The sequence below is a fragment of the Desarmillaria tabescens genome (genome assembly GCF_030435595.1).
Source record: "Desarmillaria tabescens strain CCBAS 213 chromosome Unknown EV420scaffold_22, whole genome shotgun sequence".
Lineage (NCBI taxonomy): Eukaryota > Fungi > Basidiomycota > Agaricomycetes > Agaricales > Physalacriaceae > Desarmillaria > Desarmillaria tabescens.
The window spans coordinates 446,788-468,883 of NW_026848321.1; the positions used below are offsets into that span (position 1 = coordinate 446,788).

Consider the following 22,096-nt stretch of genomic DNA (forward strand, 5'->3'; position numbering starts at 1 on the left):
GAGGTCAGCTCTGGTGGATTTCCCAGCATATTTCCCTCGCTACTATCTTTCGGGCTCCCGCTTATTGCTTTCTTCGTCTTATCATTGGACTATATACCCTTCAAGTTGACAATCATAGAACCCATTCCAGTTACGGACCTCTATTTACAATATATTTAACGCATACTTGAACCTTTCATCACAAACAAGTAATAGCTTCATGAAATTATACTCAACAGCTTGTGAGCGCAAAAACTGACGACGGGACTCGGGACAGAAGACATATGGGAGGATGGAATTTTAGCAAGCAAGATGTTGGATTCAGAGTAGGAAGACACGTTGTTCTTCGAGTGGAGGGACGACGCTCTTGAGTACATTATGCAGCTGTGAATTACGAGCTGCGCGGGAACGCGTCAACGACCGGCGTGGGAAATCCATTGCGCAGACGGTTGTTCAGAGTCCCCTGGTCTAGCACCGGCATTCGAATAAACAGACTTAACAGTCACCATAAATTGATATATAAATTTAACAGACGGGGGATCGACATTCCCATCAAAGATGGACCACCATCTACTCAAAATCCCAAGTCACCTGAATTTCCCCAGCATCAAGACTGGCGAGCTGTTGGAAGGCGGCAGGCGAGAGGTCAATCCCGTCGCCAGCGCAAGTAGGGCATTCGTCGGCAACGGTGGCAGAAACAGAGTTGCCGGCGTCTGAAGGGGCGCTCAATCAATCGCTGATGGAATATGAGGGGGAAATCTTACAGGATACACTGATTTGCGTCCCGCAGTGTGCGCCTCCGGCGTACTGGGAAATGGAGAGCGCTACTATGAGGTCGGAATTTTGCAAAGGGTTACCGCAGGCCCCGATGAGTCCGTTGGGGTCGTAAAAGGTGGCTATTGGGTTATTGTCAGTATCATACTAGTAGCGACTGTAACTGAAGGAATATGTACCGGGGCCGGTGAAGGCACTGACCACGCTGATAGACAGAGCCACAATAGCGAGAACAGATTGTCTGGGAGAAAACATTGTCGGTAGTTTAGTGTGCCGGTGGTTGCTTGAAGTCCGACTAGTTCTGCTTTTTATACGTCTGCAGAGACGCAGACATTATAAGGTGACTAAAACGGAGCCTGACGACGGACTAAGATGCGTGAAAAAATGAAACAGGGATAATATTGATGTTTCGACAACGTACAAAGCATTTCCCAGGCGCAGGTTCACGATGAAAGCTGTCCATATGCAAGACAAGCTTAATCCGGCAGAAGTTATCAAATCCCGAGTCCGAGTGCAGGCAACCGCGACAACTGACAAGAAGGGAGATACGAATATAGCAAACAGGGAAGAATCACGGAAGCAGACCATCAAAAAGCAGCCGTGGCGAAACAAATGTCAAAAGGGTGCGAAGGGTGCGATATATTAACGGGACGAAAGTGATAATGAACTCGGGTTTGAGGTGGAAGTAAACGGTATGAACCGCAGTCGTTGACTAATCGCGGCATGTTGTATCGTCAGAGCCAATTATATACTGATGCAGAAGAAACGAAACATACGCCACTCTGACCTTTTCCGCAAACATATCGAGTTTGAGGGTAGCATGGAATATCCGTTTCGAACAGCACAGGAATTGCGATAGAAAAAGCGGCATGATCGGAGACGCAAGCCTAGTATTGAAAGACAACGGAGAGCTGAGAATAGAGAAATGCCGTAAAGGGATGTCGTACTTCCGAGAAAATGATATCAACGATAGATCTGGAGTCCTGCCTTTCTCCCGTCCCCCACTGCGGTAGCTTCTTCAGCTTCTTAAAATTCGTGAAATTGGTATCACTGCTCTCCCCCATGCTCTCAAAATAGCCGCTAACTTGCGTCCATACATGAGTGCCATGTCTTTGTCTTCCACAGACACAAGCGGTCGCTAGTTGATACAGTGTCGCCTTGTAATACAAGCTAGCCTGTACACCCTCCTCTTCCATGTCTTCAACCCTGGATCGAGCCAATCCCCCTTTCCCTTTCCCTTGCCTACGAATGGCAGAAGGAGCACTGGCCAACGACTGAAGCCTTCACGTTGGACTGGGATGGGTTCAGACATGCTATGCACGTAGACTCGAAGACGCTTCGCGGCAGGATTGAAAGTAGCACGGTACACCGTCCTGAATTCTTTGCGCCCGGCCAGGATTTGCATGGAGAAAGAGGCCATGCTTCGTTTTCGCTAGATGTTGGGAGCTATCTGACTTAGCCTGCAAACATAGGTATCACGCCCGCATACAGCTGATGCAGTCCAGATACTCAAAGATTCAATGTTAAAATCTAGAATCAGGGTAAGGATATAGGCATAGGACAGGCATGGAAGGAGGACTTACCTTGAGATTTGTGGTCCCACGTCCATCCAGGCCTAGATCCCTCCCATTATTCTTTGTATAACCGGCATGCATCTTGAAGAATGACTGAGAAGGCGAGTACCTCTACATATGAAGAGGCTCAGGCGTCTGCGAGATATTCGAGTCTGTTTCGCATGTAAGAAAAGTGACATCAGCAGATGAACTGGGCGCACCTTGGTCCAATTAATCAATTCCATTCTCGTTCAATCCCACCTACGAAGTTCTCCATCGTCTAAGCAGGGAAACGTACCCGCTCCAGGCGTAAACCCACCGCCAGAAATATCAAGGCCAATGGGCATTGATTAGTCGTCCATCGGAAAAGGTCCGACGCTCTTGAATTGGACCGCTGAGTAAGAAGAATGCTCGAGATATTTGGGAAAAGAAATTGTTCTTGCAGACGAGTACAAGCTCCTTGTGAGCTGAGTGAGTAACAAATTTAAAAGAGATACATATTCAAGGTCAAGGTCAGGGCAAGGAAGAGAGCGTGGGAAAATGGTGCCAGAATCATAAATCCTAGTCGCGACCACCGCCTCTTTTATGCTTCGCTCCGCCGATCTACAGTGATGGTGATATCAGATACGCCTTGCCTATTCTGCTCGATGCACAGTCTCCGAAGTGGGTAGGCCTGTTCTCTATCGCTCTTTTTCCATGAGTCTGAATAATATCTGTCTCCTCGCGCAGTCCAAGTTAATGGCTCCATAATGGCCGCAATGTATCTGATGAGATGCTGACAGTAGGGTAAAAAAAATAAAGATATACAGTACGTGGTATCCACACAATACTTTTGTACAAAGGAGAGGCAGGTACGTTTATTTGATTTTTCAAAGGCTGGGGAAGCGATTTGCTTCGCCGTCTAGGATGGTGCCAAATATTGGCACCGTTGAACATTGGACTATAACGTGGGGCGAATTAACTTGCAAGATATGACGGTTATTAACAAGAAGAAGGTAAGCGTTTGTTAGTGTCTGCGAATGGTCGAGGTCGCCTGCCTTAGATTTTTGAATCATTTTATCATTTTGTACTGCAACTTGAAAGCTTGATAGAAAAGCAAGTTTCTTGCTGTCGATTAAATAATGAAAATTCTGTAGAATATATATCAAGGATCCCACATCATTATGTCGCAAGTGATGCACTGGGTAGGAATGCTGCTTCCGCTCCCTCTGATATGTAACCATGATGGGATCGTAGGGGAGGGTGTCGAACAATGTGGGACGAACTGTTAAGCAAATGACATATCACCGATGTTACTCGAAAACCTTCCTTGGGTTGCAGAGAGAGGTAGAGTGACATTCTGAAAGGTAAGTCAATGGGATTCCAATCACAGGACATTGCACGTACCGTCTGTATTGTATCTTCTTCGGTCACAGACAGGCCAGGGATGGTGATATTCTTCAGGGAAATTTCAGATGCGCTGGCTGTGGTAGCAGAAACGATTGTACATACCGTCTGTCTTGGATCGTCTCTGCTTCCAGAACCAGGGGGGGGAGCAAATCTGATTATCTTTTGATCCTGAGCATAACGTCCTTTTCCGGTAGACCACATCGAAGTCTGGCGCAAGTTGAGCCTGGGAGAAGAGTTAGCAAGTTGAGAAGGTAGAGAAGGTAAGGGCACGACTTGCATAGCGAGGAGAGAATTTATATAGACTGTCAGAGAAGACTTAGTATGAGACCACACATAAAACAGAGTTGAACACTGACGCTTTGGCATAACGAAGTCGATTGTGACAAAAATGAGAGTATCTGGCCAGGCGATGTACTATAAACTAGGGTCAGATCGGAGAAGGGATCGAACATGAAATGAACAGCATTAATCACCGATACGAGAGTAAATAGTGAGCACGCGCTAGGGTAGGTACGCTTGTAATTAGTTTGCAAGGCATACTTGGAATCCATACCTTGTTGCCAACCCAGATACCAGTACAAGCCGCATTAGTCTAATAATTATCTTGGTAGTACTATAAGTAGCCCCTCTAAGATAAGCACACAAACCGAGCCTAGACTGAAAAGACAGACCTGGAGAAGCTAGTCATCGACCTGCCTTTGTGCAGGTAAAAGCACATTGCCCCTGTGATGACGAAGTCTGCCACCGCGACAACTGAGAACTCCGTGTGTATGGACGCCTGCCAGGTGACAAGGATGGATTCCATACGTGTACGCTTGTGCGAATCAAGAATATGCTACCTACCCTGATAGTCGAAACGCCCATAATACTTGAGAGTGTGTATCTGACAATGTAATCAACGAAAGAAATGGTGATGGATCTCACGGTACCTACGTATCGTAAATCACATCTAAAAAGCATAGTTATTTCAGTGCTGTGTTGGACCATAATTACAGAAGGAGGGCTTACAGAGTCCTGTACCTGTAAGGAGATCAAGTCACTTGCTCTTCGTTCTTCGGGATGCGGGATATCTCACCAACGGTTGCTGCAACAGCAAGGAACTGTAGGCCAGATGTCAATATTGGTAAGTAAGTATCGCAACTTGAAATGTGAAGAAATGCTTACAATGAACCATGGCATGACTACGTGAAAATGTCGGCCAACTTTGGGAACATGAAACGGTTAGAGATCAACATATTTAACAGAACAAAGACGGACACTTCAATATTCTGACTGCATATAATCTGAATTACTGGCAATTGAGTCTTTCTGTCTGTCAGCAAACAACTTATAGGAGACGCACGCTTGAACGCTAGTGGCAATCAACATCTGGGAAAAACGTCAATTACGGCTTTCAAATGATATACTGAAGCGCACATTAAACAACAACTGCAGCTAATGCGGGATGCCTTAGTTTCATCCAGATCAGTGAAGCAAGGAAATAATGTTACGGGAAAGCTCCTGAAAGTGAAATCAGACCTCGACGAACCCTAAAGCTTTAGTTGACGTACCAAACGATTGTGAACAGGGTGGGATAGTTTCCGAATGATTTGATAAGGTAGAAATAGAGGGCGTGGGTGCTCAAGCCGACATGAAGCGTGTCGAATATCCTGCAGATTGTATCGTGTCAATGTATGGCTTGGTATATAACCCGTGTTGCCCGGTAACGTACCACAGTACGGCGACCTGTACATGTTTCATTGAAATGCAAGAGAAATTTTAAATATGGGACTCGTACCGCATATCGAAAGAGCCACGGATCGTTAGGGTTTTGTCTGTAATACACGACGGTCTGCAAAACTGTTATTCCGTAAAAGCTAAATCGTGGAATGAGCATAGATAACATTCGAGTCGAAATTAGATTCTGTACGAACACTGCAGCTATTGTAGCCCCAATAAAAATCGCTCCGAGTGTTGCTCCTAGCCTTGAGGGAATGTCAGCTATAGGTATCGGAAGCGGGGACGACATCTGGGGAGTTACCACTACTGAGGGAACAGTAGTACTTGTTTATACTAATGTGTTGACATACAGCATTTTGCGATCAACTTCGAAGAAGGGCTGTTATTGATTTCGTCAAGTTGGGAAAAGTTCTCGTCCATACTTGATTCAAACATGACGTCTAGGCGAGACCAATATACAGATCGGGGTAGTGGATTATCCTAGGTTGGACGATTGAAAGCGTTGGTACACACAGGGTCCATGTAAGAGCAACTGAGATCGTGCCGGCAAACTGTCGGCGAAAAAGTAAGTCCATGTAGCGGTACCGATTATAATAATAATTGATGATGCGATGCGATGTGGCTGGCTTCACCGAGTCCTTGTTTTCATGTAGACTCGTTTTGATTTGGATAGGGTCGGATGCCTTCATTCTGCACAGGAAACACGGGTGGAAAGAAGCAATGAATGAAACGGATGAACATGCCCCCGAAGAACTGCCCTTTGAGAAAACTGGGGGTTCCTTCCCCTGGTGCTTGGCGAGCCCATATGCATTCTGATTAATTCTATTATTGCAGACACCTAAGGGAGTAAAATCAATACGACACATGGAACTCGCCAGTTTTGTCCCACCGTCCCCGTAAAGCTGTTGCTCACCACGATGCCCGCATAGGCCACAGGTATTTTTCCTGTGGATCTCACGGCGGGTAGACAGTTCCGATGGCATCCCGGACCGCCTCGGCTGGGCCACAGGAAAAGCCGGAACATACCAATATCGATGTACCCGATGAAATGTCTCGAGTCCACGAGACGTACAAAACCGTGCAATCACAACAGTATGAGCTATCATGGCCACAGCACATGGCTTGCCATCTCAGAGCTGTGGGCCCAGCCATCCCCGATTGGAACCTGGTGCCGGTACACTTACCACACCACACCAGTGCTGGGTAACAGCTATGAACCATTCTGTTACTCCAAGAAGACGCAATAGTCTAAATATTAATGTTATAGAGCTTTGCATTTCAGGAGCCACTTTTACCTGACGTCTTACTTAAAGGTCAGCTTGCAATGGCATGATAGTGGGGACAAAGAAACAAACGCCACGCGATCACGATCAACATATGGAAGGCGCACGTACCACGTGACAGGTATTCGGCATTACATATCAGATATAAGCCTCGATTTGTTTCCAATGTCTGGCAGCTGTGTGATGTAAAGTCGCGTGGAAACGCGTCGATAATCACGGTGGACCCAAGTTACCGGGTCAAGTAGGAGGCATCCCTTTTGTATCCATCAATTTCGAAGTCATTCTCAATTGTTGGAACAGAATTAACACATCAACCGACATATATATTCAATAGAGAGGATGTAACACCATAAGGACTAGGATAATGGGGATCATTGGGATCAAGCGGAAGACCGGAAAGGATTAAGACAGGATCACCATTCCTGAATCCCCTAGCCACCGAAGAGCAATGATCATCTACTCGGTCACCTGAATGTGCCCAGCATCAAGACCGGCGAGCTTTTAGAATGCAGATGACGAAAGCTCAATCCCGTTAGAACCACATCCAGAGTAGAGATCGTGAACGGTAGTATCGACATCCTTGCCTTTGTCTAGAAGAGCACCCGGTCAACCATTGATAAATTGTACGAGAGAGATCCCACAGAATAGTCTGATACGCTTCCCCGGTGTGTGATTCAGGTATATGTAGTACTGCACCGCGTGACGATGCGGTCAGAGTTTTGCAACTGCATACCACATACCCCGTAACCACCGTCGGGATGTAACTGATAGCGGTCAATGGGCCATTGTCAATAACACAGTAACAACTGTAAGGTAAGGTACACGTACTGTCACTGGTAAGGACGTTGACCATACCAATGATCTGAGAGAAAGCGTTCTTGATATCTTGAGAATTTCAGTAGCTGCGTGTATATTAACACAAGGTCAAAACAACTCTTCGTTTTGCGCGTTTTGAAGTGCCTCGAAGGACACGGACAAAATATGGACATTACGGGGCCGAAGAGAAATAATAATGGCAATCTGAGATGAAATCACGTTTTGCCAAAGTGCAAAGGGTTTCATAGGAGCAGGTTCAGTTTCGATGCAAGCTGTTGGCACCGAGGGGTTGATTTGTCCAGATTTTGGACTAAGCTGGGGCTCTATATTTCGAAAATCTATCCGGGCTTGATGAAACCGTTTAGGGAGTAATCACGGGCCCTGTCTGTACCTACTCTTTTTCATCGAATATGCCGGACCGACGTACCGGAGCTCCCTTGTACGGAAGATCTTCCCAGGATGAAATAGATTGAAAGTGGATATCGCCAGCATTATCATGGCTCCATCGAGGACATTTGTCTCGTTTATTAGAATCACAGTAAGAGCTGTGACACCGGAGCACGTACTAAAATACACCTCCGTTGTGAAGATTCTCCCGCCCCAGCCCTCCTCGAGCTCTATCACTCGATACTCCGCTCTGCAAACAGCTCAGCAATCTGAAGGCACTAATGTGGCAAGAACTCACCGAACGAACAGACGCATGGTGCTGAATACGAGTGCTGCAATCAAACATTCCAAGTCCCTCGTTAACTCGACTCGTGTATGTTTTGGTCCAGGAGTCCGAATGGCTGCATCGATAAGGTATCTTGCAAAGAATTCGATGCCCAAGAGTGAATAAACAGTTATCACCACTGGAAATATGCATCAATTTGTCTCCATGTCGCATAAAAAGAGTCAAACGCACCTAGCTGAAATGCAACACCGATTAGCATGATGCGGCCACCCTGGAGATAGAAATGAGCAGGCTAAATGTAAACAAACCCAGCAACAGCTCGTACCTTCTCCAGATTAGTACCATGAGATACCGCACTTGAAGCTAAACTTCCTCCAAACACCTGTAGTACCAGCAAAATGACATCACATGTACGAAACAGGATCATATCTGCGCCACAGTCAAGCGATGAGCAAAACATTTATAAAGAAGAAACTAACGTACAAGCTCTTGGGCTTAATCGGCTGTACTGCGTCCCTAGACGCTGAATTACCTTCCCCAGCATCACAAAGTTTGCGGTCAACAGCGGTGTCGGCGCCAATATCGTGCACATCAGCCTAGCGGTACAAGATCAGCTAGGGCATAACATCGCGTGAAGAACAGCTGGCTCACTGCATCCCAAACGGATCCTTCAATCCAGGATTAAAACTCGACCAGAGACGCGCCGCAAAGAACCACCGTACCGAAACACTACCAAGTTCGGTAGGCAATGGCTTGAGCGACATGAATTACCAATACCACAGATAATCAGCACATGAATCCTGACTCAATGAAAAGGGTCACTCACTCGTCGATATTGAGAACAGACATAGGAATAAGATGCAGATTGCTCTGTTAGGGGTGTATCCATAGAAGCTCGTCATCTCTTCTATCGCACGGTCTAGAGAGCATTGTCAGTCAAAACTAGCATGTAGAGATACTGCGTACCTTCATTGGCAAACATGGCGACGCGTAGAGGTTCGCATATATTCGTTGCGAACTCGCCTTTATAAAGGGGGGAAAGCATCACAGAGCTATGTTAGGCATCGACGCAAGAACTGAGTAGGCTGTACCATCACTTCAAAGACCATCGTTTGTATTAGTCGTATGGGAGGAAATATTGGCAGCGGAGGTGATATGATACAATCCCGATCAATGCAACGAAGATGCAACGCACATATCATGTTCGAACCTTTGGAATAGGTGCGTCTGAACGTACTCCAAGAAGTTGATCGTGAACATCAGCTTGAGATGCTGTACCCTTCCTGAGCTATGCTGAATGCTGATTGATAATCGTCCGGACAACAGACCTCAGATCCATGACTTGGCTATATGATAAATTGAGTTGTATCATCGTGTAGGATAATATATGTCCAAGCCGGTCTGAGAAGCAAAACATAAGTATCAGGAGCTACCAACAATCGGTTCTTGCTTACACACTATTTCAAGAAATTGAAATCATAAGTAATCTCGTGGGCTCACGGGGCCGTCTTTCCCCCTCGACTCGAAAACAGCAGCGGTATGACCCCGCTATCAAAAACAGTGCTCCCGAAACAAACATCGGTACAGACGTCGTCAAATCCGCATACAAAGCGATAATCAGGGCCTGACAATATTCAGATATATGAAGAAGATGAGTCAAGTCCGACTGACCATAACTCGAAGTCCCCATTAGCCGCTGCCGCAAACGCTTTCCCCATACCGCGAACCTTACTAGGGAACAACTCGGACATGAGGACGTAGAGGATGCCATATATGACGTTCCTCGTAAAGCTATAGGCACAGTTCATCCGCGCAAGGCATTAGAAGTCCGTGCTGTGGGCGATGCGAGGATGAGGACGCCTGTAAAGACTAGAGAGCGGGTTAGTTAGCCGAAAATCGGAGAAAAGCAGTGTGGGACAACCTGTTGATACAGACATGGTACCATGGCAGCCGATAAAAGGAAGCTAGATGAGGTATCCAGCTAGCAAGGTAGCGCCCCAAGAGCTCCGATCACGCTTATGATGATTTGCTGGTAGGCCGATGTTATTGGTGATGATTCCGGAGAAGCGAAGAGTGGTGCTTTGCATTGCGACAGTGATGTACACGGAGCCATCACCGAAATCAACACCTCGTGTGGGTACACTGAGGAGCAATATGAATGAGCGTATCGAATACACAAGGAAGAACTCACTAGTATGTCACGGAAACGTTGTACCTTCAAAATGTCAGCGTTAACCCGGAAAATTGAAGAAATACACAGAGGAAGAAGCATCGGATACCTCATCGACTGTGAACAGGAAATACGTCCATGCTTGCCGAGCGCGTAGGGAGCCTGGTCAATCTCGCATGACGGTTCAGACCAGGCGACCTGTGTAACCAATAGTCATTGCATGGAAACCTGAAACCAACGACTGCACATACCAAGCCTCCAGATGTGCCAGGTAGGCGCGCATACATCAATACAACGCGCAAGCTACCGATGCCTGTGTTGTATATCAATACCTTTGGCTGGCGGACTAATCCAAGATGAAAGCAACACGCGATATGTCCCTGCACCTGGTACTGGCCGAAAAACGCCGAGTCGCCTTGGGAAGAGTAGCCTTGTCCGAACTAAAAGGATGACGGTCTAAACAGGGAAATCGAAAATGTCCCATCTATGCAGTCTTCTCATAGCACAAAGCTTCGAAGGTTTCTTGGGATTCGCAATGGCACAAGTTCATATCGTATTGTAGCTCAATTCCAACATGAGTACATGGATAATGGTAAACAACGAAACCGAAAATAGAAAACTGAATCAAAAAATGTTGCGTCAGATTCCACATTCAATACAACCAAGCGTCGATTGAGGACCTACCTTTTTTGGATGACGCCAGAATAGCCCAATACCGCGGCCAAACCCAAGCAAGAAGTTTCCAAGACAGTGGTGGTGGTGGTAAGGGAACAGGCCGACGCGACCCCGGGTAGCAAAGTCGGAGAACGACCGGCACCCTGTCGGCATCTCATTTCTCATTACCTACCGCAGGCACCTTCGAGCGCGCAGGACACATATCTTCAGCTTTAGGATGGCTATGGCTTCTAGTTTGCCAGAGTTTTTTTCAGCCACGGCAACTGGCTTTATATTAACAGAACAACACCACTGAAGAGCTTGGAGAACTTGCGCTGTCGATGAATCAGTGGTATGTCTGCATCTCAATTGTTCGAAGCCTTCCTATAATGCATTACTTTTGTTGATTTGAAGGGCACTTGCTTCTGTTCAGAATTGTCACGATCCATGGCGCCTCTTTCTGATCACTTTTCTATCCTCCAGGCGCCATTCTTCCGGCTTTCCGTTCACTCGACATCAAATTACACATTCCGCGTACTGCGCAGACCAATTACAGGATACATTCGCCAATTCTTCCACGTGGAATACCAACTATCCTCGACAAACGATCCCTACACTTCGGAGGAATTACACAACTGGCGACAGCGGGAGTGAAAATCTCCTTACCTTAGGATAATTATTATCGAGCCCGGCACAGCTTGCAATGGTGCGTGTGTCTCTATGATAGTTAAGAAGATTACACTAACACTGAATAGCAGTACCACAGTTTTCGGTCCACCGCGCTTCTCCGTATCAACAACCCGCTCATACGCTAACTTCCGCTTCGAGTCCTCGTACTCAATCTGTTTCAAACGTTGCAATTCTTCGAAATGGCGGATCCTTTCCTGGATATCCCGGCGGTGGATGTTTAATTGGTCTTCGACAAAGAGCCGCATTAGCAAGAGGGACGAGGAGAGACGACTGGCATTTGAAGAAGAGGACCAATGGAAGGAGGAGAGCGAACATCAGGAGAGAGCAGTCGAACATGATACATGAGGAAGCATGGAAGGAAGTTTGGCGCCTGAAGAATACACCGATAGGAGGACGAAACGGAGAGAAAGAGAAGACAACGCGACCAAGTTTGAGGAAGCATGTCGGCAGTAAGCATTACGGAGGAGGATGCCGATGAGCATCCGGACCCGAGAGTCTCGTAATGCCTACAGAGAAGACCATCCAGGCGAAGGAGGACGCGCAGTGTGGGAAGATGAAGAACGTAGGAAGGGTGCGAAGCTAATTTAGCAGGACTTGCCGGTGAAGAACCGATACTTAGGCTACAAGCTGATAACACCTTACGTGCGACTTTAGTTCACCCGTATTGATGCATCCAAAACGGAAACTGATGCAATGCCGCTTCCGGCGCTCTCTAACTTATATCGCACGTAAAGGAACTGGATAAATAACAGTTATTTTGAGATTATAAGGGGAAGAAACGAATGGCGTGGGAGATCTGTATCGTTGAGCTAATGATATATCGCCGACGCTACTTGACAGACTTCCCTCCGTTACGGGGAGAACTAGAGTAACATTCTGAGAAGAAGGTTCAGGCCAATGGAAATGTCAATCAGGGAACATCGCACGTATTGTTTACATCGTATCTGCTTCAGTCACAGACAAGCCAGGGATAGTGATATTCTCCAGGAAAATTTCAGGTAAGCTAGATGTGGGGCAGAAAAGACTGCACATACACATAGTCAGTCTTGAATCAGTCCCGCTTCCGGTGACAGGGGAAGTAAAACTGATTGTCTTTTGGTCTTGAACATGATGTTCTTTTCCGGTAGACCACGTCGAAGTCGGGCGCGAGTTGAGCCTAGAAAAGAGTCAACAAAGTGGGAAAATAAAGACGGTAAGGCAGGACTTGCATGGCGAGGAACGAATTTATGTAGACTGCCGATGAGGACTTAGTCTTGAAAAGTAGAGGGAAAAATGTACTGAAATACTGACCCTTTGGCAATGTGAAGTTGATCGCTACGAAAATGAGGGTATCTGGCCAGGCAATGTACTATGAACCGGAATTAGATTGGGGAGAGCCGAAGATGTGATAAACGAAATTAATCACCGCCACGAGAGTAGAGAGGGAAAAAGCGCTAGAGACATTTATGATCAGCTTGCAAGGCATACTTAAGATCCATATTACCTCGTCACCAGCCTAGATACCACCACGAGCCGCATTAGTCTTGTAATCATCTTAGTAGTACTGTAAGACGTCCCTCAGGCCAAATTTAAATAGATATACCTTAGTACTAAACACACACCTGGTGAAGCTGGCCGTCGACCTGCCCTTGCGCAGATAAGAATACATCGCGCCAGCTATGACAAAATCTACTGCCATGATGGTGGAAAAATACATATATATGGATGCCTACGCTGGATGAGAATCATGCACCTGTGTGAATAAAGAGTGTAGGACTTACTCTGATAGTCGAAATGCCCACAAAGCTCGTAAGGGTATATCTGATGATGTGATCAAAGAAAGAAACACTAATGAATCCAATGGTACCTACATATCATGGATCGTATCTAAAGGGCGAACTCAAATCAGTGCTGCATCATAATTGCAAAAACTGGACTTACAGAGACCTATGCCTATAAAAAGATTGAGTCGCTTTGCCTCTTTGTTTTTAGAGATGCGGGAAATCTCACCAAACGTAGCTGCGATAGCAAACAACTGCAGGTCAAATATCAATATTATTGACGTATGTAGGTAGCACAACTCGACAGAGGAAGAAGCACTTACAATGAACCATGGCAAGACTACATGAAAATGTCGACCGACTTTGAGAGCATGAAACGTTTAGAGACCGGTGTCAGTTTCACAGAAAAAAGACGAACATTTCAATACTCTAAATGCATATAATCTGCATTTTTTGAGCCTTTCTGGTTGTTGAAAAGCAGACCAAAGGAAACGCACGTTTGAACACCAGTGACAATCAACATCTGGAGAAAATGTCAATCAAGGTCTTCTAAATGATATTTTATTGAGGCACACATTGATCAGGAGCTGCAGCTGACGGAGATGCCTTAGGTTCATACAGATCAACGAAGCGAGGAAAGAATGTTACCGGAAAGCTCCTGAAAGTGAGGTCAGAACTCGACAGACCCCAGAGCTTTGGTTGACAAACCAGACGATTGTGAACAGGGCGATATAGTTTCCGGATGTTTTGAAAAGGTAGAAATAAAGTGTATGGGTGGTCAAGGCGACATGAAGTGTATCGAATATCCTGCAGATTGTATCGTGTCAATGTATGGGTTTGTATATGCCTTCGTGTTGCCCAGCAACGTACCACAGTAGGGCCACCTATACATGTTTCATGATGTAAGAGAAATTTTCAATATGAGACTCGTACCGCATATTGAAAGAACCAGAAATCGTTAGGGTTGTGTTTGTAATAGACAACTGTCAGAAAAATCGTTATTCCGTAGAAGCTAGAGCGTGGCATAAGCATAGGCATCGACAATAGAGTTTGTACAAACACTGCAGCAATTGTAGCCCCGATGAAAATCGCTCCGAGTGTTGCTCCTAGCAGCATCGGGGCCCGGGGAATATCAGCTAGTATCGAAGTAAGCGGAGACGACGACATTTGGGGTGCCAGTAAGTAGTCAGATAACGGCGTTCCTTGTATTAATGCACAGGCGTACAGCTTCTTTTGATCAGCTTCGAAGAGGGTTTGATTGATTCCGTCAAGTTCGGAGGAAATCTGCATCGTACTTGATTTAAGTGCGATGTGTAACGAGAACCTGACATACAGGTCAAGGTCATTCCGAGTCCCGTGTATACAGAGTTCAGTCTGTGCTAGCCTGATCATCTGTGACGGTGCGTGATGGCCGCGACGAACCTGATCTCGGGCTCATGTATGGTCATCTTAATGATGTTGAATTCCTAAGAAAGCTAGTCCAAGTCGAAAGGCTATTGCCACGGTCGTAAAGTGGGCGCATGCCATTCTAAAAATCTTTTACCCTGTTCCGATCTATCGTGGTGGTTAGGTAGAGAGGAGTACTGATTTTGAGTTTCCCATTTATAGGTCTTAAAGTTCTGCAACGGCCTGGGTGGCTCGACTTGGGTTGGTCGGTCGTGAGTTCGGCTTGGAGGTTGACTAGATGGTGGTGAGGATGAGGTTTCGTAGTGCACTTACCTGTATCCTGTAACGAGTTCCGCGAGTATATAATCAAGACGGTTTGCCAGGTTACCTGTATCCTTGCATCTGGCGTGCCTGAAGGTACTGTGCCATGTAATGATGAGATGAAATCGGAGATGGCGCGACAATTTGCCGTGCCGTCAGGCTATCTTAGGCGCAAAGTCGCAGGGAATAGATCGAACGCTCTCCGAAGGCCGAAGAAGCTGAGAAGAGAATGGACAAGGGCATGGAAAAACAGCCCAAAGACTGGCTTTTTCGCACCCTCCAACCATATAGCACCTTCCCCAAAACCTACAAAGCACTTCCGTGAACTCCATGGGAAGCGTGAAGTTTTTGGCCGCCTCATCCAGTGCCAAACCGGATATTACTTCACAGGCGAGTACTACAGCCGTTTTGTCCCACAGGAAGGCATCCAGTGCCCCTGCGGAGAGCATATGCAAACCCGAGAACACATCATCCGAGAATGCCCTCGGTATGATGGACACCGCGAAAGTCTACGCAAGGTCTCTAGAGACATATACTTGCCAGACATCCTGGGAACGAAAGAAGGCATAGAAGCCCTGGCATCGTTCAACCCTACCTTTACAGCTCTCTTCGCCGCCTTCTTCTGGAGAAATCGGGTGCATTTACAAAGACCGGCAACCCCAAACGGCCGCCCATGCGACCTACGTTGGATGAGGAAGAACTTGCGCTGGAAGACTGGCTCGGAGATTTTGACCTGGAGCGAGGGGAAGATCCTGGGGGTTGAAAAGTGGAAGAGGAAGGATAGCAATAACGAAGACTCCGAGAATGCCAAAGGAACCCGCTTCATGCACACAAACCTGTGCCCCGTAGCCTAAGTTGCGGTGGCGACGACCCTCCCTAGACACCAATGACTCAACACACAAAGATACGAGAAAACTGTACCATTGAAGGACTGAAAACCCTTCTGTACACCTATTGTAGCCACTGGGGCTGGCCACGAACAAGCACCGCCGCGTCTCTGTACATAGACTATGGGTTGCGGTTTCGAAATATAGAGTCAAAAAAGAAAAGGCCATCTTAGGCCCGTGACTGTCAGAGCCGGCACCTTGTCGGCATCTCATCTCATCACCTCGATGGACCATGCCATGTAATCCTACCTACCTACGGATACCTTCAAGCTCTCCGGACGTATCTTTCCAGCTTTCGAGTGCTCATTCTTTCTCCAGTGACTCTAGGACCTCCGCAGCTGGCTTTCTTTTCGGAGAAAAACAGCAGAACCTTGGGCTGCTTAGGCTGCTGAGCGCTGAGCGCTGATGGGCCAGTGGTACGTCTGTGTTGCTATTATTCAAAACCTTCCTATAACATGCTACTTTAGTCTTTTTCTGCTTCGACGGGCAACGGCTTCTGTTCAGCATCGTCACGATCCACGGCGCCTCCTCCTGATCACTTTTCATTCTTCAGAAGCTTCAAGCGCCATTCTCCCAATGTTCTGTTCACTCCACGTCAATTTTACCCGTTACGAGTACCGCAAAGACCAATTACAGGATATATGCGCCAGTTTTTCCACCGCAGGGTGCCGATTATCCTTGACAAATGATCCCTGATATTGAACAATGCAGTCACGGTTGCCACGGATGCAGGGTAGCGCAATTGAGTTTGAGCTTGAGACATCGAGAATTGGCTTCTTTCTTGTGTCCTCCTCATATGCCGGCTGTCCTCCCTCTGATGATCCGCTCTCTCTCTGTCCTGCCTTTTCCTCTCTTCCCTCCTCTTGCTGTCCTCGTCGCGTGGTCCTCCTCCCTGCGCGTTGAGTTCCTTTGTCCTGTCCGAGAGAGCGCTGCAATGCGCAGAGAGCATACCATCCAGGTGCAGAACAATGCGTTGCAGAAGGACGTAGAAAGTGCATTGGGCTCGTGTGGTTGGCCTGACGCTTGACAGCTGGCGGGTACATAGTGTCTAGGTTATGAGAAGAGGATGTAAGAAGATCGATACCGATGGAGTCATGTATGGCCATCCAGATATTTCCGGAAGGAGAAGCAGGTACGTTTATCTGATTCTCCGAAAGTCGAAGCAAACGCTAATTAGTTTCACGTTGTAGTAGGTGCTGATTTGCTTCGCTGCCCAAGATGGTACCGTCAGCACTATTGGACATTAGACCGTCACGTCGAACGAACGAGCATGCAAAACAATCACAAGAAGGTAAGAGTTTGCTGCTGACATGCAAAACCATGCCTGTGGCTAACTGCATCCTTCATCTAGGATTGCTATGGATCCCGAAAAATGGTACATCCCGTTGTCTCATTCGTGCCTACCCCTCTATGACAATATTTTATCGCGCGTTGGAGCACGCATGTTCAACTATCAAGAGCCCCGGGGTAACTGGGCTGAGATGTGCTGCTCCACTCCCTCTCAATTCACTTGGCAGGGCTTCGCTCACCTTAATACATGCAATAACAAGGTTGGTGGTGCTTCAGAGCATCGACATCATGCTGATTGGTCTTTCTAGGAAAAATACAGACCCTCCGGAAGCTGGTTCATCGATGATGAATGCGGGTGTGCGCGCAGTCCACTGAGGGGTACCGGGCATAGATAATACAGGATCGGTATACTAACACTCTAGCATAACAATCGTACTTAATTATCTACTGATGTCTCCAATCAGAACATAGACCTATCTCACGGTCAGCCTTACGCTGCTGGGTCGAACCTAAGATCCATCAAGGGCTGCCACTCCTTCAATGGGGTCGGTAAATCGGAAGCTTGTAGGTGCTTTTGCGCGGTAGAAGAACTTTGCCGTTACCTCAATGAATGCACTATCCGCTAGTACTAATGATTTCAGCAACGCTGTATTGAAGGGAGGAGAGATGTGGGGGAGCCACTTGAGCGAGATTACTCCAAATATTCAGATGTAAGTCTTCCACCTTTTCCACCACACATGTTCTCTCGTCTTCATCCTCAGCAATGTCGCTTCCGGGCATATTCCCGTGCAATGGAACCATTTCCAGGGGTCTCGGTGACATTAGCAAGGCACATTCGACATACTAGACGATTGAGGGAGGCGTCGCTCACCACAACCGTTCAACCGCTAGCTTGTGAGCGGAAAGTGCGATGGAGATCATTGCATCTGTGTTTTGGGATAATGATTTCAAGGCATGTCCGCATTTTCAGTGCTATTGTGATCGGGGACTTCTTCTTCCTTGACTCCTTGCGTCTATGTGGACATGATAATAATTTCTCTGACTCTTCACTCTCGCTTAAGATTCGTCTTTCCATTAATTGCTCGACCCCTTTTCTCTAGTTCTCTATTTCCAGGATCTGTGACATCGAGGGGAATTTCAAGCGTGAGATTCAAGCAATATTGACATCTATGAACTAGGAAGTTTCCCCATCATCACAAGGGTTCAGCTGCTTCCAAGAGCAGCCATTGCATATTCGTCCCAGTCTTTATATTTGAAGTAACCAAGGAGAATAAGATATCGTCGTGTACGGAGCGGCTTTATTCCCGAAAGCGGGACAATCATTGACCTTTTCCCCTAGACGCGCCATAGTACTCGTCGCCAGAAACGATTTTGAACATCAATTAAAAGGTCAGCATTGGCATCTACTGCGAATGGCGTTCTCTCGCAGGTGTGGGTCAGGTAGCAGTCGACTTCACTATCGAACACCGTAGTGAATACTAATACTCAATGCGAAATATATATCAGCAGTTCCGTATCATCATATTGTAAGTGTAGCATTCTGTCCGTTTTTAATTTGTAGCCATTTTGGGATTGTAAAGGGAATAATGGAATGATGAGTCGTTACGCAAATGTCATATCACCAATGCTACTCGAAAAACTTCCTTCTGTTACGGGGAGAGGTAGAGTTATATTCTGAAAAGAAGATTCAGGCCAATGGAATGTCAATTGCGGGACACTGCACGCACCGTCTGTACTGTATCCTGATCAGTCACGGAGAGGCCAGTGATAGTGATATTCTCCAGAGAAATTTCAAGTAAGTTAGCTGTGGTAGCAGAAACGGCTGTACATACCATCTGTCTTGAATCATCTCCACCTCCAGGGGGAGCAAATCTGATTATCTTTTGATCTTGAATATGACGTCCTTTTCCGGTAGACCACATCGAAGTCTGGCGCGAGTTGAGCCTAGTAAGAAGAGTTAGCAAACTGGAAATAAAGACAGTAGGGCGGGACTTGCATGACGAGTAAAGAGTTTATGTACACTGTTGGGGAGGCTCAGTCTTAAAGAGTAGAGGGAAACAGTGTAAAGACTAACACTTTGGCAAAATGAAATCGATTGCGATGAAAATGAGAGTGTCCGGCCAGGCGATGTACTGTAAACTGGTATCAGATCGGAGGAAGGATCGAATACATGATGAACGGTATTAATTACCGATACGAGAGTAAGTAGTGAGCACGCGCTAGGGTAGGTACACTTGCGATCAGCTTGCTCGGTATGTATACTTGAGATCTATACCTCGTCACCAGCCCAGATACCAGTATAAGCCGCATTAATCTAATAATTATCTTGGTAGTACTATAAGTAGCTCTTCTAAGATAAGCAAATAAACCGAGCCTAGACTGAAAAGACAGACCTAGTGAAGTTAGTCGCTGACCTGCTTTTGTGCAGGTAAAAGCACATTGCCCCTGCGATGACGAAGTCTGCCGCCGCAATAGCTGAGAACTCCGTGTATATGGACGCCTGCCAAGTGATAAGGATGAATTCCGTGCACCTGTGCGAATGAAGACCGCGGGACCTACCCTGATAGTCGAAACGTCCATAAAGCTTTTGAGGGTGTATCTGACGATGTGATCAACAAAGGAAACAGTAACGGATCCTGCGGTACTTACGTATCGTAGATCACATCTAGAAAGCAAGCTCGAGTCAGTGCTGTGCTGCGCCGTAATTATAGAAGGAGAGCTTACAGAGTCCTGTGCCTATAAGGAGATCAAGTCACATTTCTCTTCGGTCTTTGCGGTGCAGGAAATCTCACCAAACGTCGCCGCAACAGCAAGGAACTGGTATTAATGTGTAGATATCGCAACTCGAAAGATGAGGAAATACTTACAATGAACCATGGCATGACAACGTGAAAATGTCGGCCAACTTTAGGGATATGAAAGGTTTAGTGATCAGCATATTTAACAGAATGAAGACAAACATTTTAGTATTCTGACTGCATATAATCTGCATTGCCGGGGTATGAGTCTTTCTGTTTGTCAGCAAGCAAGCCGGAGGAGACGCACGCTTGAACTCCAGTGACAATCAACATCTGTGGAACGTCAATCATGGCTTTCCAAATGATATACCGCGGCGCACATTGAACAACAGCTGCAACTAGCGAACGGGAGATGTTTTGGGTTCATCCAGATCAATGAAGCAAGGAAAGAATGTTACCGGAAAGCTCCTGAAACCGAGGTCAGAACTCGACAGCCACCAAAGTTTTGGTTAGCGTACCAAACGATTGTGAACAGGGTTAGATAGTTTCCAAACGATTGGACAAGATAGAAATAGAGGGCATGTGTGCTCAAGGCAACATGAAGCGTATCGAATATCCTGCAGATTGTAATGTATAATTTTATATAAACCTTCGTGTTGCCCGGCAACGTACCACAGTAGAGCGACCTGTACACGTTTTAAAATGCGAGAGAAAATTGCAATATGAGACTCGTACCGCACATCGAAAGAGCCACGGATCGTTAGGGTTTTGTTTGTAATACACGACGGTCTGTAAAATCGTTATTCCGTAAAAACTAAGGCATGGGATGAGCATAGACAGCATCCGAGTCGAAAGTAGATTCTGTACGAACACTGCAGCTATTGTAGCCCCGATAAAAACCGCTCCGAATGTCGCTCCCAGTATTGGGGGAATATCAGCTATTGGTATCGGAGTAAGCGGAGACGACGACATTTGGGGTACTTACCAGTATTGAGGGAACAGCATTACTTATACTAGTATGTTGACATACAGCATTTTGTGATCAGCTTCAACCAAGAAAGGCCGTTATTGATTCTGTCAAGTTGGAAAAAGGTCTGCATTGTCCATATTTCCTTGATACCCACGGGGACCTGCGTAAAAGCAACTGAGATCATGCCGGAAGACTGTCGGTGACGAAATATGACAGTACCCGTTATAATAATAACTGATGATGCGTTGCGATACGGCTGGCTTCTCCTTGCTTTCATGTTGGCTCATTTTGATTTTTATAGCGTCGGAGGTTCCCATTCTGCGCGGCGAATGTAGGTGAAAAGGAGCAATAAGTAAATTCACGAGAAACTGGGGGTTCCTTACTCTGGCGCTTGAAGGCCTTATATGAATTCCTATGAATTCCGATTGATTCTCTTCTTGCAGGCACGTAAGGGAGGAAAATCAATACGACACATGGAACTCGTTATTTTGGTCTCACCATGCCCGTAAAACTGTTGCTCATCACGATGTCCACAGAGGCCACCGCAATTATTACCGGGGATTTAGCGGCAGGTGGACAAGCGCGATGGTAGCCCGGACCGCCTTGGTTGGGCCACAGGAAAAGCTGGAATGTACTAATATCGATGTACCCCATGAAAATGTCTCTACTCCGTGAGACGAACGCAACCGTGCGATCACAACGGTATGAGCTGTCACGAACACAGCACATGGCTTGCCATGCCAAGGCTGTGGGCCCAGTCATCCCTGATCGGAACCTGGTCGGTACGCTTACCACTCCGCACCAGTGCTGGGTAACAGCTGTGAACCATTCTGTGGCTCCAAGAAGACATGACAAGTAGTCTAAATGTTATAGAGCTTCGCATTTCAAGGTCCACCTTTACCTGACGTCTTCAAGGTCAGCTTGCCACGGCATGATAGTGGGGACAAAGAAACAAACGCCACGCGATCACGATCAACCATTGTTCAACATATGGAAGGCGCACGTACCACGTGACAAGTACTCGATTTTATAGTCCCATGGAAA

General features: G+C 46.6%; 9 protein-coding genes across 9 annotated transcripts; 1 reads left to right on the forward strand and 8 right to left on the reverse strand.

The window, feature by feature from the left end:
• Positions 1-446: 446 nt before the first annotated feature.
• On the reverse strand, positions 447-1,351 carry EV420DRAFT_520626 (RlpA-like double-psi beta-barrel-protein domain-containing protein-containing protein). The gene is made up of 5 exons (XM_060482455.1): positions 1,339-1,351; positions 1,175-1,283; positions 933-1,120; positions 744-875; positions 447-692 (listed from the first exon to the last, which is right to left on the reverse strand). The coding sequence occupies exons 3-5, from the start codon at positions 1,006-1,008 to the stop codon at positions 550-552; spliced, it is 351 nt and encodes a 116-aa protein (XP_060329641.1). The 5' UTR covers positions 1,009-1,120; positions 1,175-1,283; positions 1,339-1,351; the 3' UTR covers positions 447-549.
• A 289-nt stretch (positions 1,352-1,640) lies between these two features.
• On the reverse strand, positions 1,641-2,551 carry EV420DRAFT_1480802 (uncharacterized protein; the record flags this gene model as incomplete). Its single annotated transcript, XM_060469704.1, has 4 exons — positions 1,641-1,869; positions 1,935-2,185; positions 2,337-2,438; positions 2,528-2,551. 4 exons carry the CDS (start codon positions 2,549-2,551, stop codon positions 1,641-1,643), a joined length of 606 nt encoding a protein of 201 aa, XP_060329642.1.
• A 787-nt stretch (positions 2,552-3,338) lies between these two features.
• On the reverse strand, positions 3,339-5,929 carry EV420DRAFT_520710 (uncharacterized protein). The gene is made up of 22 exons (XM_060482457.1): positions 5,837-5,929; positions 5,609-5,780; positions 5,473-5,551; positions 5,407-5,420; positions 5,246-5,344; positions 5,186-5,195; positions 5,112-5,129; positions 5,038-5,063; positions 4,953-4,978; positions 4,860-4,897; positions 4,771-4,795; positions 4,704-4,715; positions 4,629-4,644; positions 4,539-4,578; positions 4,367-4,473; positions 4,249-4,308; positions 4,169-4,196; positions 4,052-4,109; positions 3,969-3,997; positions 3,798-3,918; positions 3,693-3,743; positions 3,339-3,645 (listed from the first exon to the last, which is right to left on the reverse strand). Exons 2-22 carry the CDS (start codon positions 5,701-5,703, stop codon positions 3,599-3,601), a joined length of 999 nt encoding a protein of 332 aa, XP_060329643.1. The 5' UTR covers positions 5,704-5,780; positions 5,837-5,929; the 3' UTR covers positions 3,339-3,598.
• A 1,269-nt stretch (positions 5,930-7,198) lies between these two features.
• EV420DRAFT_1271642 (uncharacterized protein) lies at positions 7,199-7,455 on the reverse strand (the record flags this gene model as incomplete). Its single annotated transcript, XM_060467648.1, has 2 exons — positions 7,199-7,287; positions 7,389-7,455. Coding segments are annotated over 2 exons (156 nt in total), but the record flags the coding sequence as incomplete, so codon positions are not given.
• Positions 7,456-7,885: 430 nt separating this feature from the next.
• On the reverse strand, positions 7,886-8,950 carry EV420DRAFT_1271722 (RTA1 like protein-domain-containing protein; the record flags this gene model as incomplete). Its single annotated transcript, XM_060467660.1, has 6 exons — positions 7,886-8,150; positions 8,199-8,364; positions 8,418-8,457; positions 8,512-8,615; positions 8,670-8,782; positions 8,838-8,950. The coding sequence occupies 6 exons, from the start codon at positions 8,948-8,950 to the stop codon at positions 7,886-7,888; spliced, it is 801 nt and encodes a 266-aa protein (XP_060329645.1).
• A 551-nt stretch (positions 8,951-9,501) lies between these two features.
• On the reverse strand, positions 9,502-9,875 carry EV420DRAFT_1550262 (uncharacterized protein). Its single transcript, XM_060473446.1, has 3 exons — positions 9,858-9,875; positions 9,645-9,810; positions 9,502-9,587 (listed from the first exon to the last, which is right to left on the reverse strand). The coding sequence occupies exons 1-2, from the start codon at positions 9,858-9,860 to the stop codon at positions 9,649-9,651; spliced, it is 165 nt and encodes a 54-aa protein (XP_060329646.1). The 5' UTR covers positions 9,861-9,875; the 3' UTR covers positions 9,502-9,587; positions 9,645-9,648.
• A 2,865-nt stretch (positions 9,876-12,740) lies between these two features.
• EV420DRAFT_1480804 (uncharacterized protein) lies at positions 12,741-14,908 on the reverse strand (the record flags this gene model as incomplete). Its single annotated transcript, XM_060469705.1, has 15 exons — positions 12,741-12,856; positions 12,991-13,048; positions 13,302-13,356; positions 13,413-13,432; positions 13,461-13,500; positions 13,551-13,566; positions 13,621-13,698; positions 13,784-13,800; positions 13,958-13,983; positions 14,036-14,066; positions 14,169-14,267; positions 14,331-14,344; positions 14,394-14,472; positions 14,686-14,784; positions 14,883-14,908. The coding sequence occupies 15 exons, from the start codon at positions 14,906-14,908 to the stop codon at positions 12,741-12,743; spliced, it is 774 nt and encodes a 257-aa protein (XP_060329647.1).
• A 1,942-nt stretch (positions 14,909-16,850) lies between these two features.
• On the forward strand, positions 16,851-18,163 carry EV420DRAFT_1480805 (uncharacterized protein; the record flags this gene model as incomplete). Its single annotated transcript, XM_060469706.1, has 8 exons — positions 16,851-17,059; positions 17,165-17,186; positions 17,273-17,345; positions 17,406-17,604; positions 17,653-17,701; positions 17,809-17,912; positions 17,971-18,054; positions 18,106-18,163. 8 exons carry the CDS (start codon positions 16,851-16,853, stop codon positions 18,161-18,163), a joined length of 798 nt encoding a protein of 265 aa, XP_060329648.1.
• A 532-nt stretch (positions 18,164-18,695) lies between these two features.
• Positions 18,696-21,284, reverse strand: EV420DRAFT_521120 (uncharacterized protein). The gene is made up of 22 exons (XM_060482458.1): positions 21,272-21,284; positions 20,954-21,212; positions 20,818-20,896; positions 20,755-20,768; positions 20,601-20,699; positions 20,541-20,550; positions 20,463-20,480; positions 20,390-20,415; positions 20,305-20,330; positions 20,212-20,249; positions 20,137-20,161; positions 20,069-20,080; positions 19,994-20,009; positions 19,904-19,943; positions 19,738-19,844; positions 19,620-19,679; positions 19,536-19,563; positions 19,419-19,476; positions 19,341-19,365; positions 19,177-19,288; positions 19,072-19,122; positions 18,696-19,018 (listed from the first exon to the last, which is right to left on the reverse strand). The coding sequence occupies exons 2-22, from the start codon at positions 21,052-21,054 to the stop codon at positions 18,947-18,949; spliced, it is 1,017 nt and encodes a 338-aa protein (XP_060329649.1). The 5' UTR covers positions 21,055-21,212; positions 21,272-21,284; the 3' UTR covers positions 18,696-18,946.
• Positions 21,285-22,096: the final 812 nt, after the last annotated feature.

Excerpts from the sequence above, each read along its gene's own strand:
- EV420DRAFT_520626 (XM_060482455.1), bottom strand. The coding sequence starts at position 1,008 with ATGTTTTCTCCCAGACAATCTGTTCTCGCTATTGTGGCTCTGTCTATC. Across the intron at positions 876-932 it reads CAGTGCCTTCACCGGCCCCG|CCACCTTTTACGACCCCAAC; the intron begins GTACATATTCCT and ends ATAACCCAATAG. Across the intron at positions 693-743 it reads GACGCAAATCAGTGTATCCT|ACGCCGGCAACTCTGTTTCT; the intron begins GTAAGATTTCCC and ends GCGCCCCTTCAG.
- EV420DRAFT_520710 (XM_060482457.1), bottom strand. The coding sequence starts at position 5,703 with ATGTCGTCCCCGCTTCCGATACCTATAGCTGACATTCCCTCAAGGCTA. Across the intron at positions 4,979-5,037 it reads ATTGCCACTAGCGTTCAAGC|ATTATATGCAGTCAGAATAT; the intron begins GTGCGTCTCCTA and ends CCAGTAATTCAG. Across the intron at positions 4,474-4,538 it reads TGGGCGTTTCGACTATCAGG|GCGTCCATACACACGGAGTT; the intron begins GTAGGTAGCATA and ends GTCACCTGGCAG.
- EV420DRAFT_521120 (XM_060482458.1), bottom strand. The coding sequence starts at position 21,054 with ATGTCGTCGTCTCCGCTTACTCCGATACCAATAGCTGATATTCCCCCA. Across the intron at positions 20,162-20,211 it reads TTGTCATGCCATGGTTCATT|TTCCTTGCTGTTGCGGCGAC; the intron begins GTAAGTATTTCC and ends CATTAATACCAG. Across the intron at positions 19,680-19,737 it reads TCAGCGACTAACTTCACTAG|TACTACCAAGATAATTATTA; the intron begins GTCTGTCTTTTC and ends AGCTACTTATAG.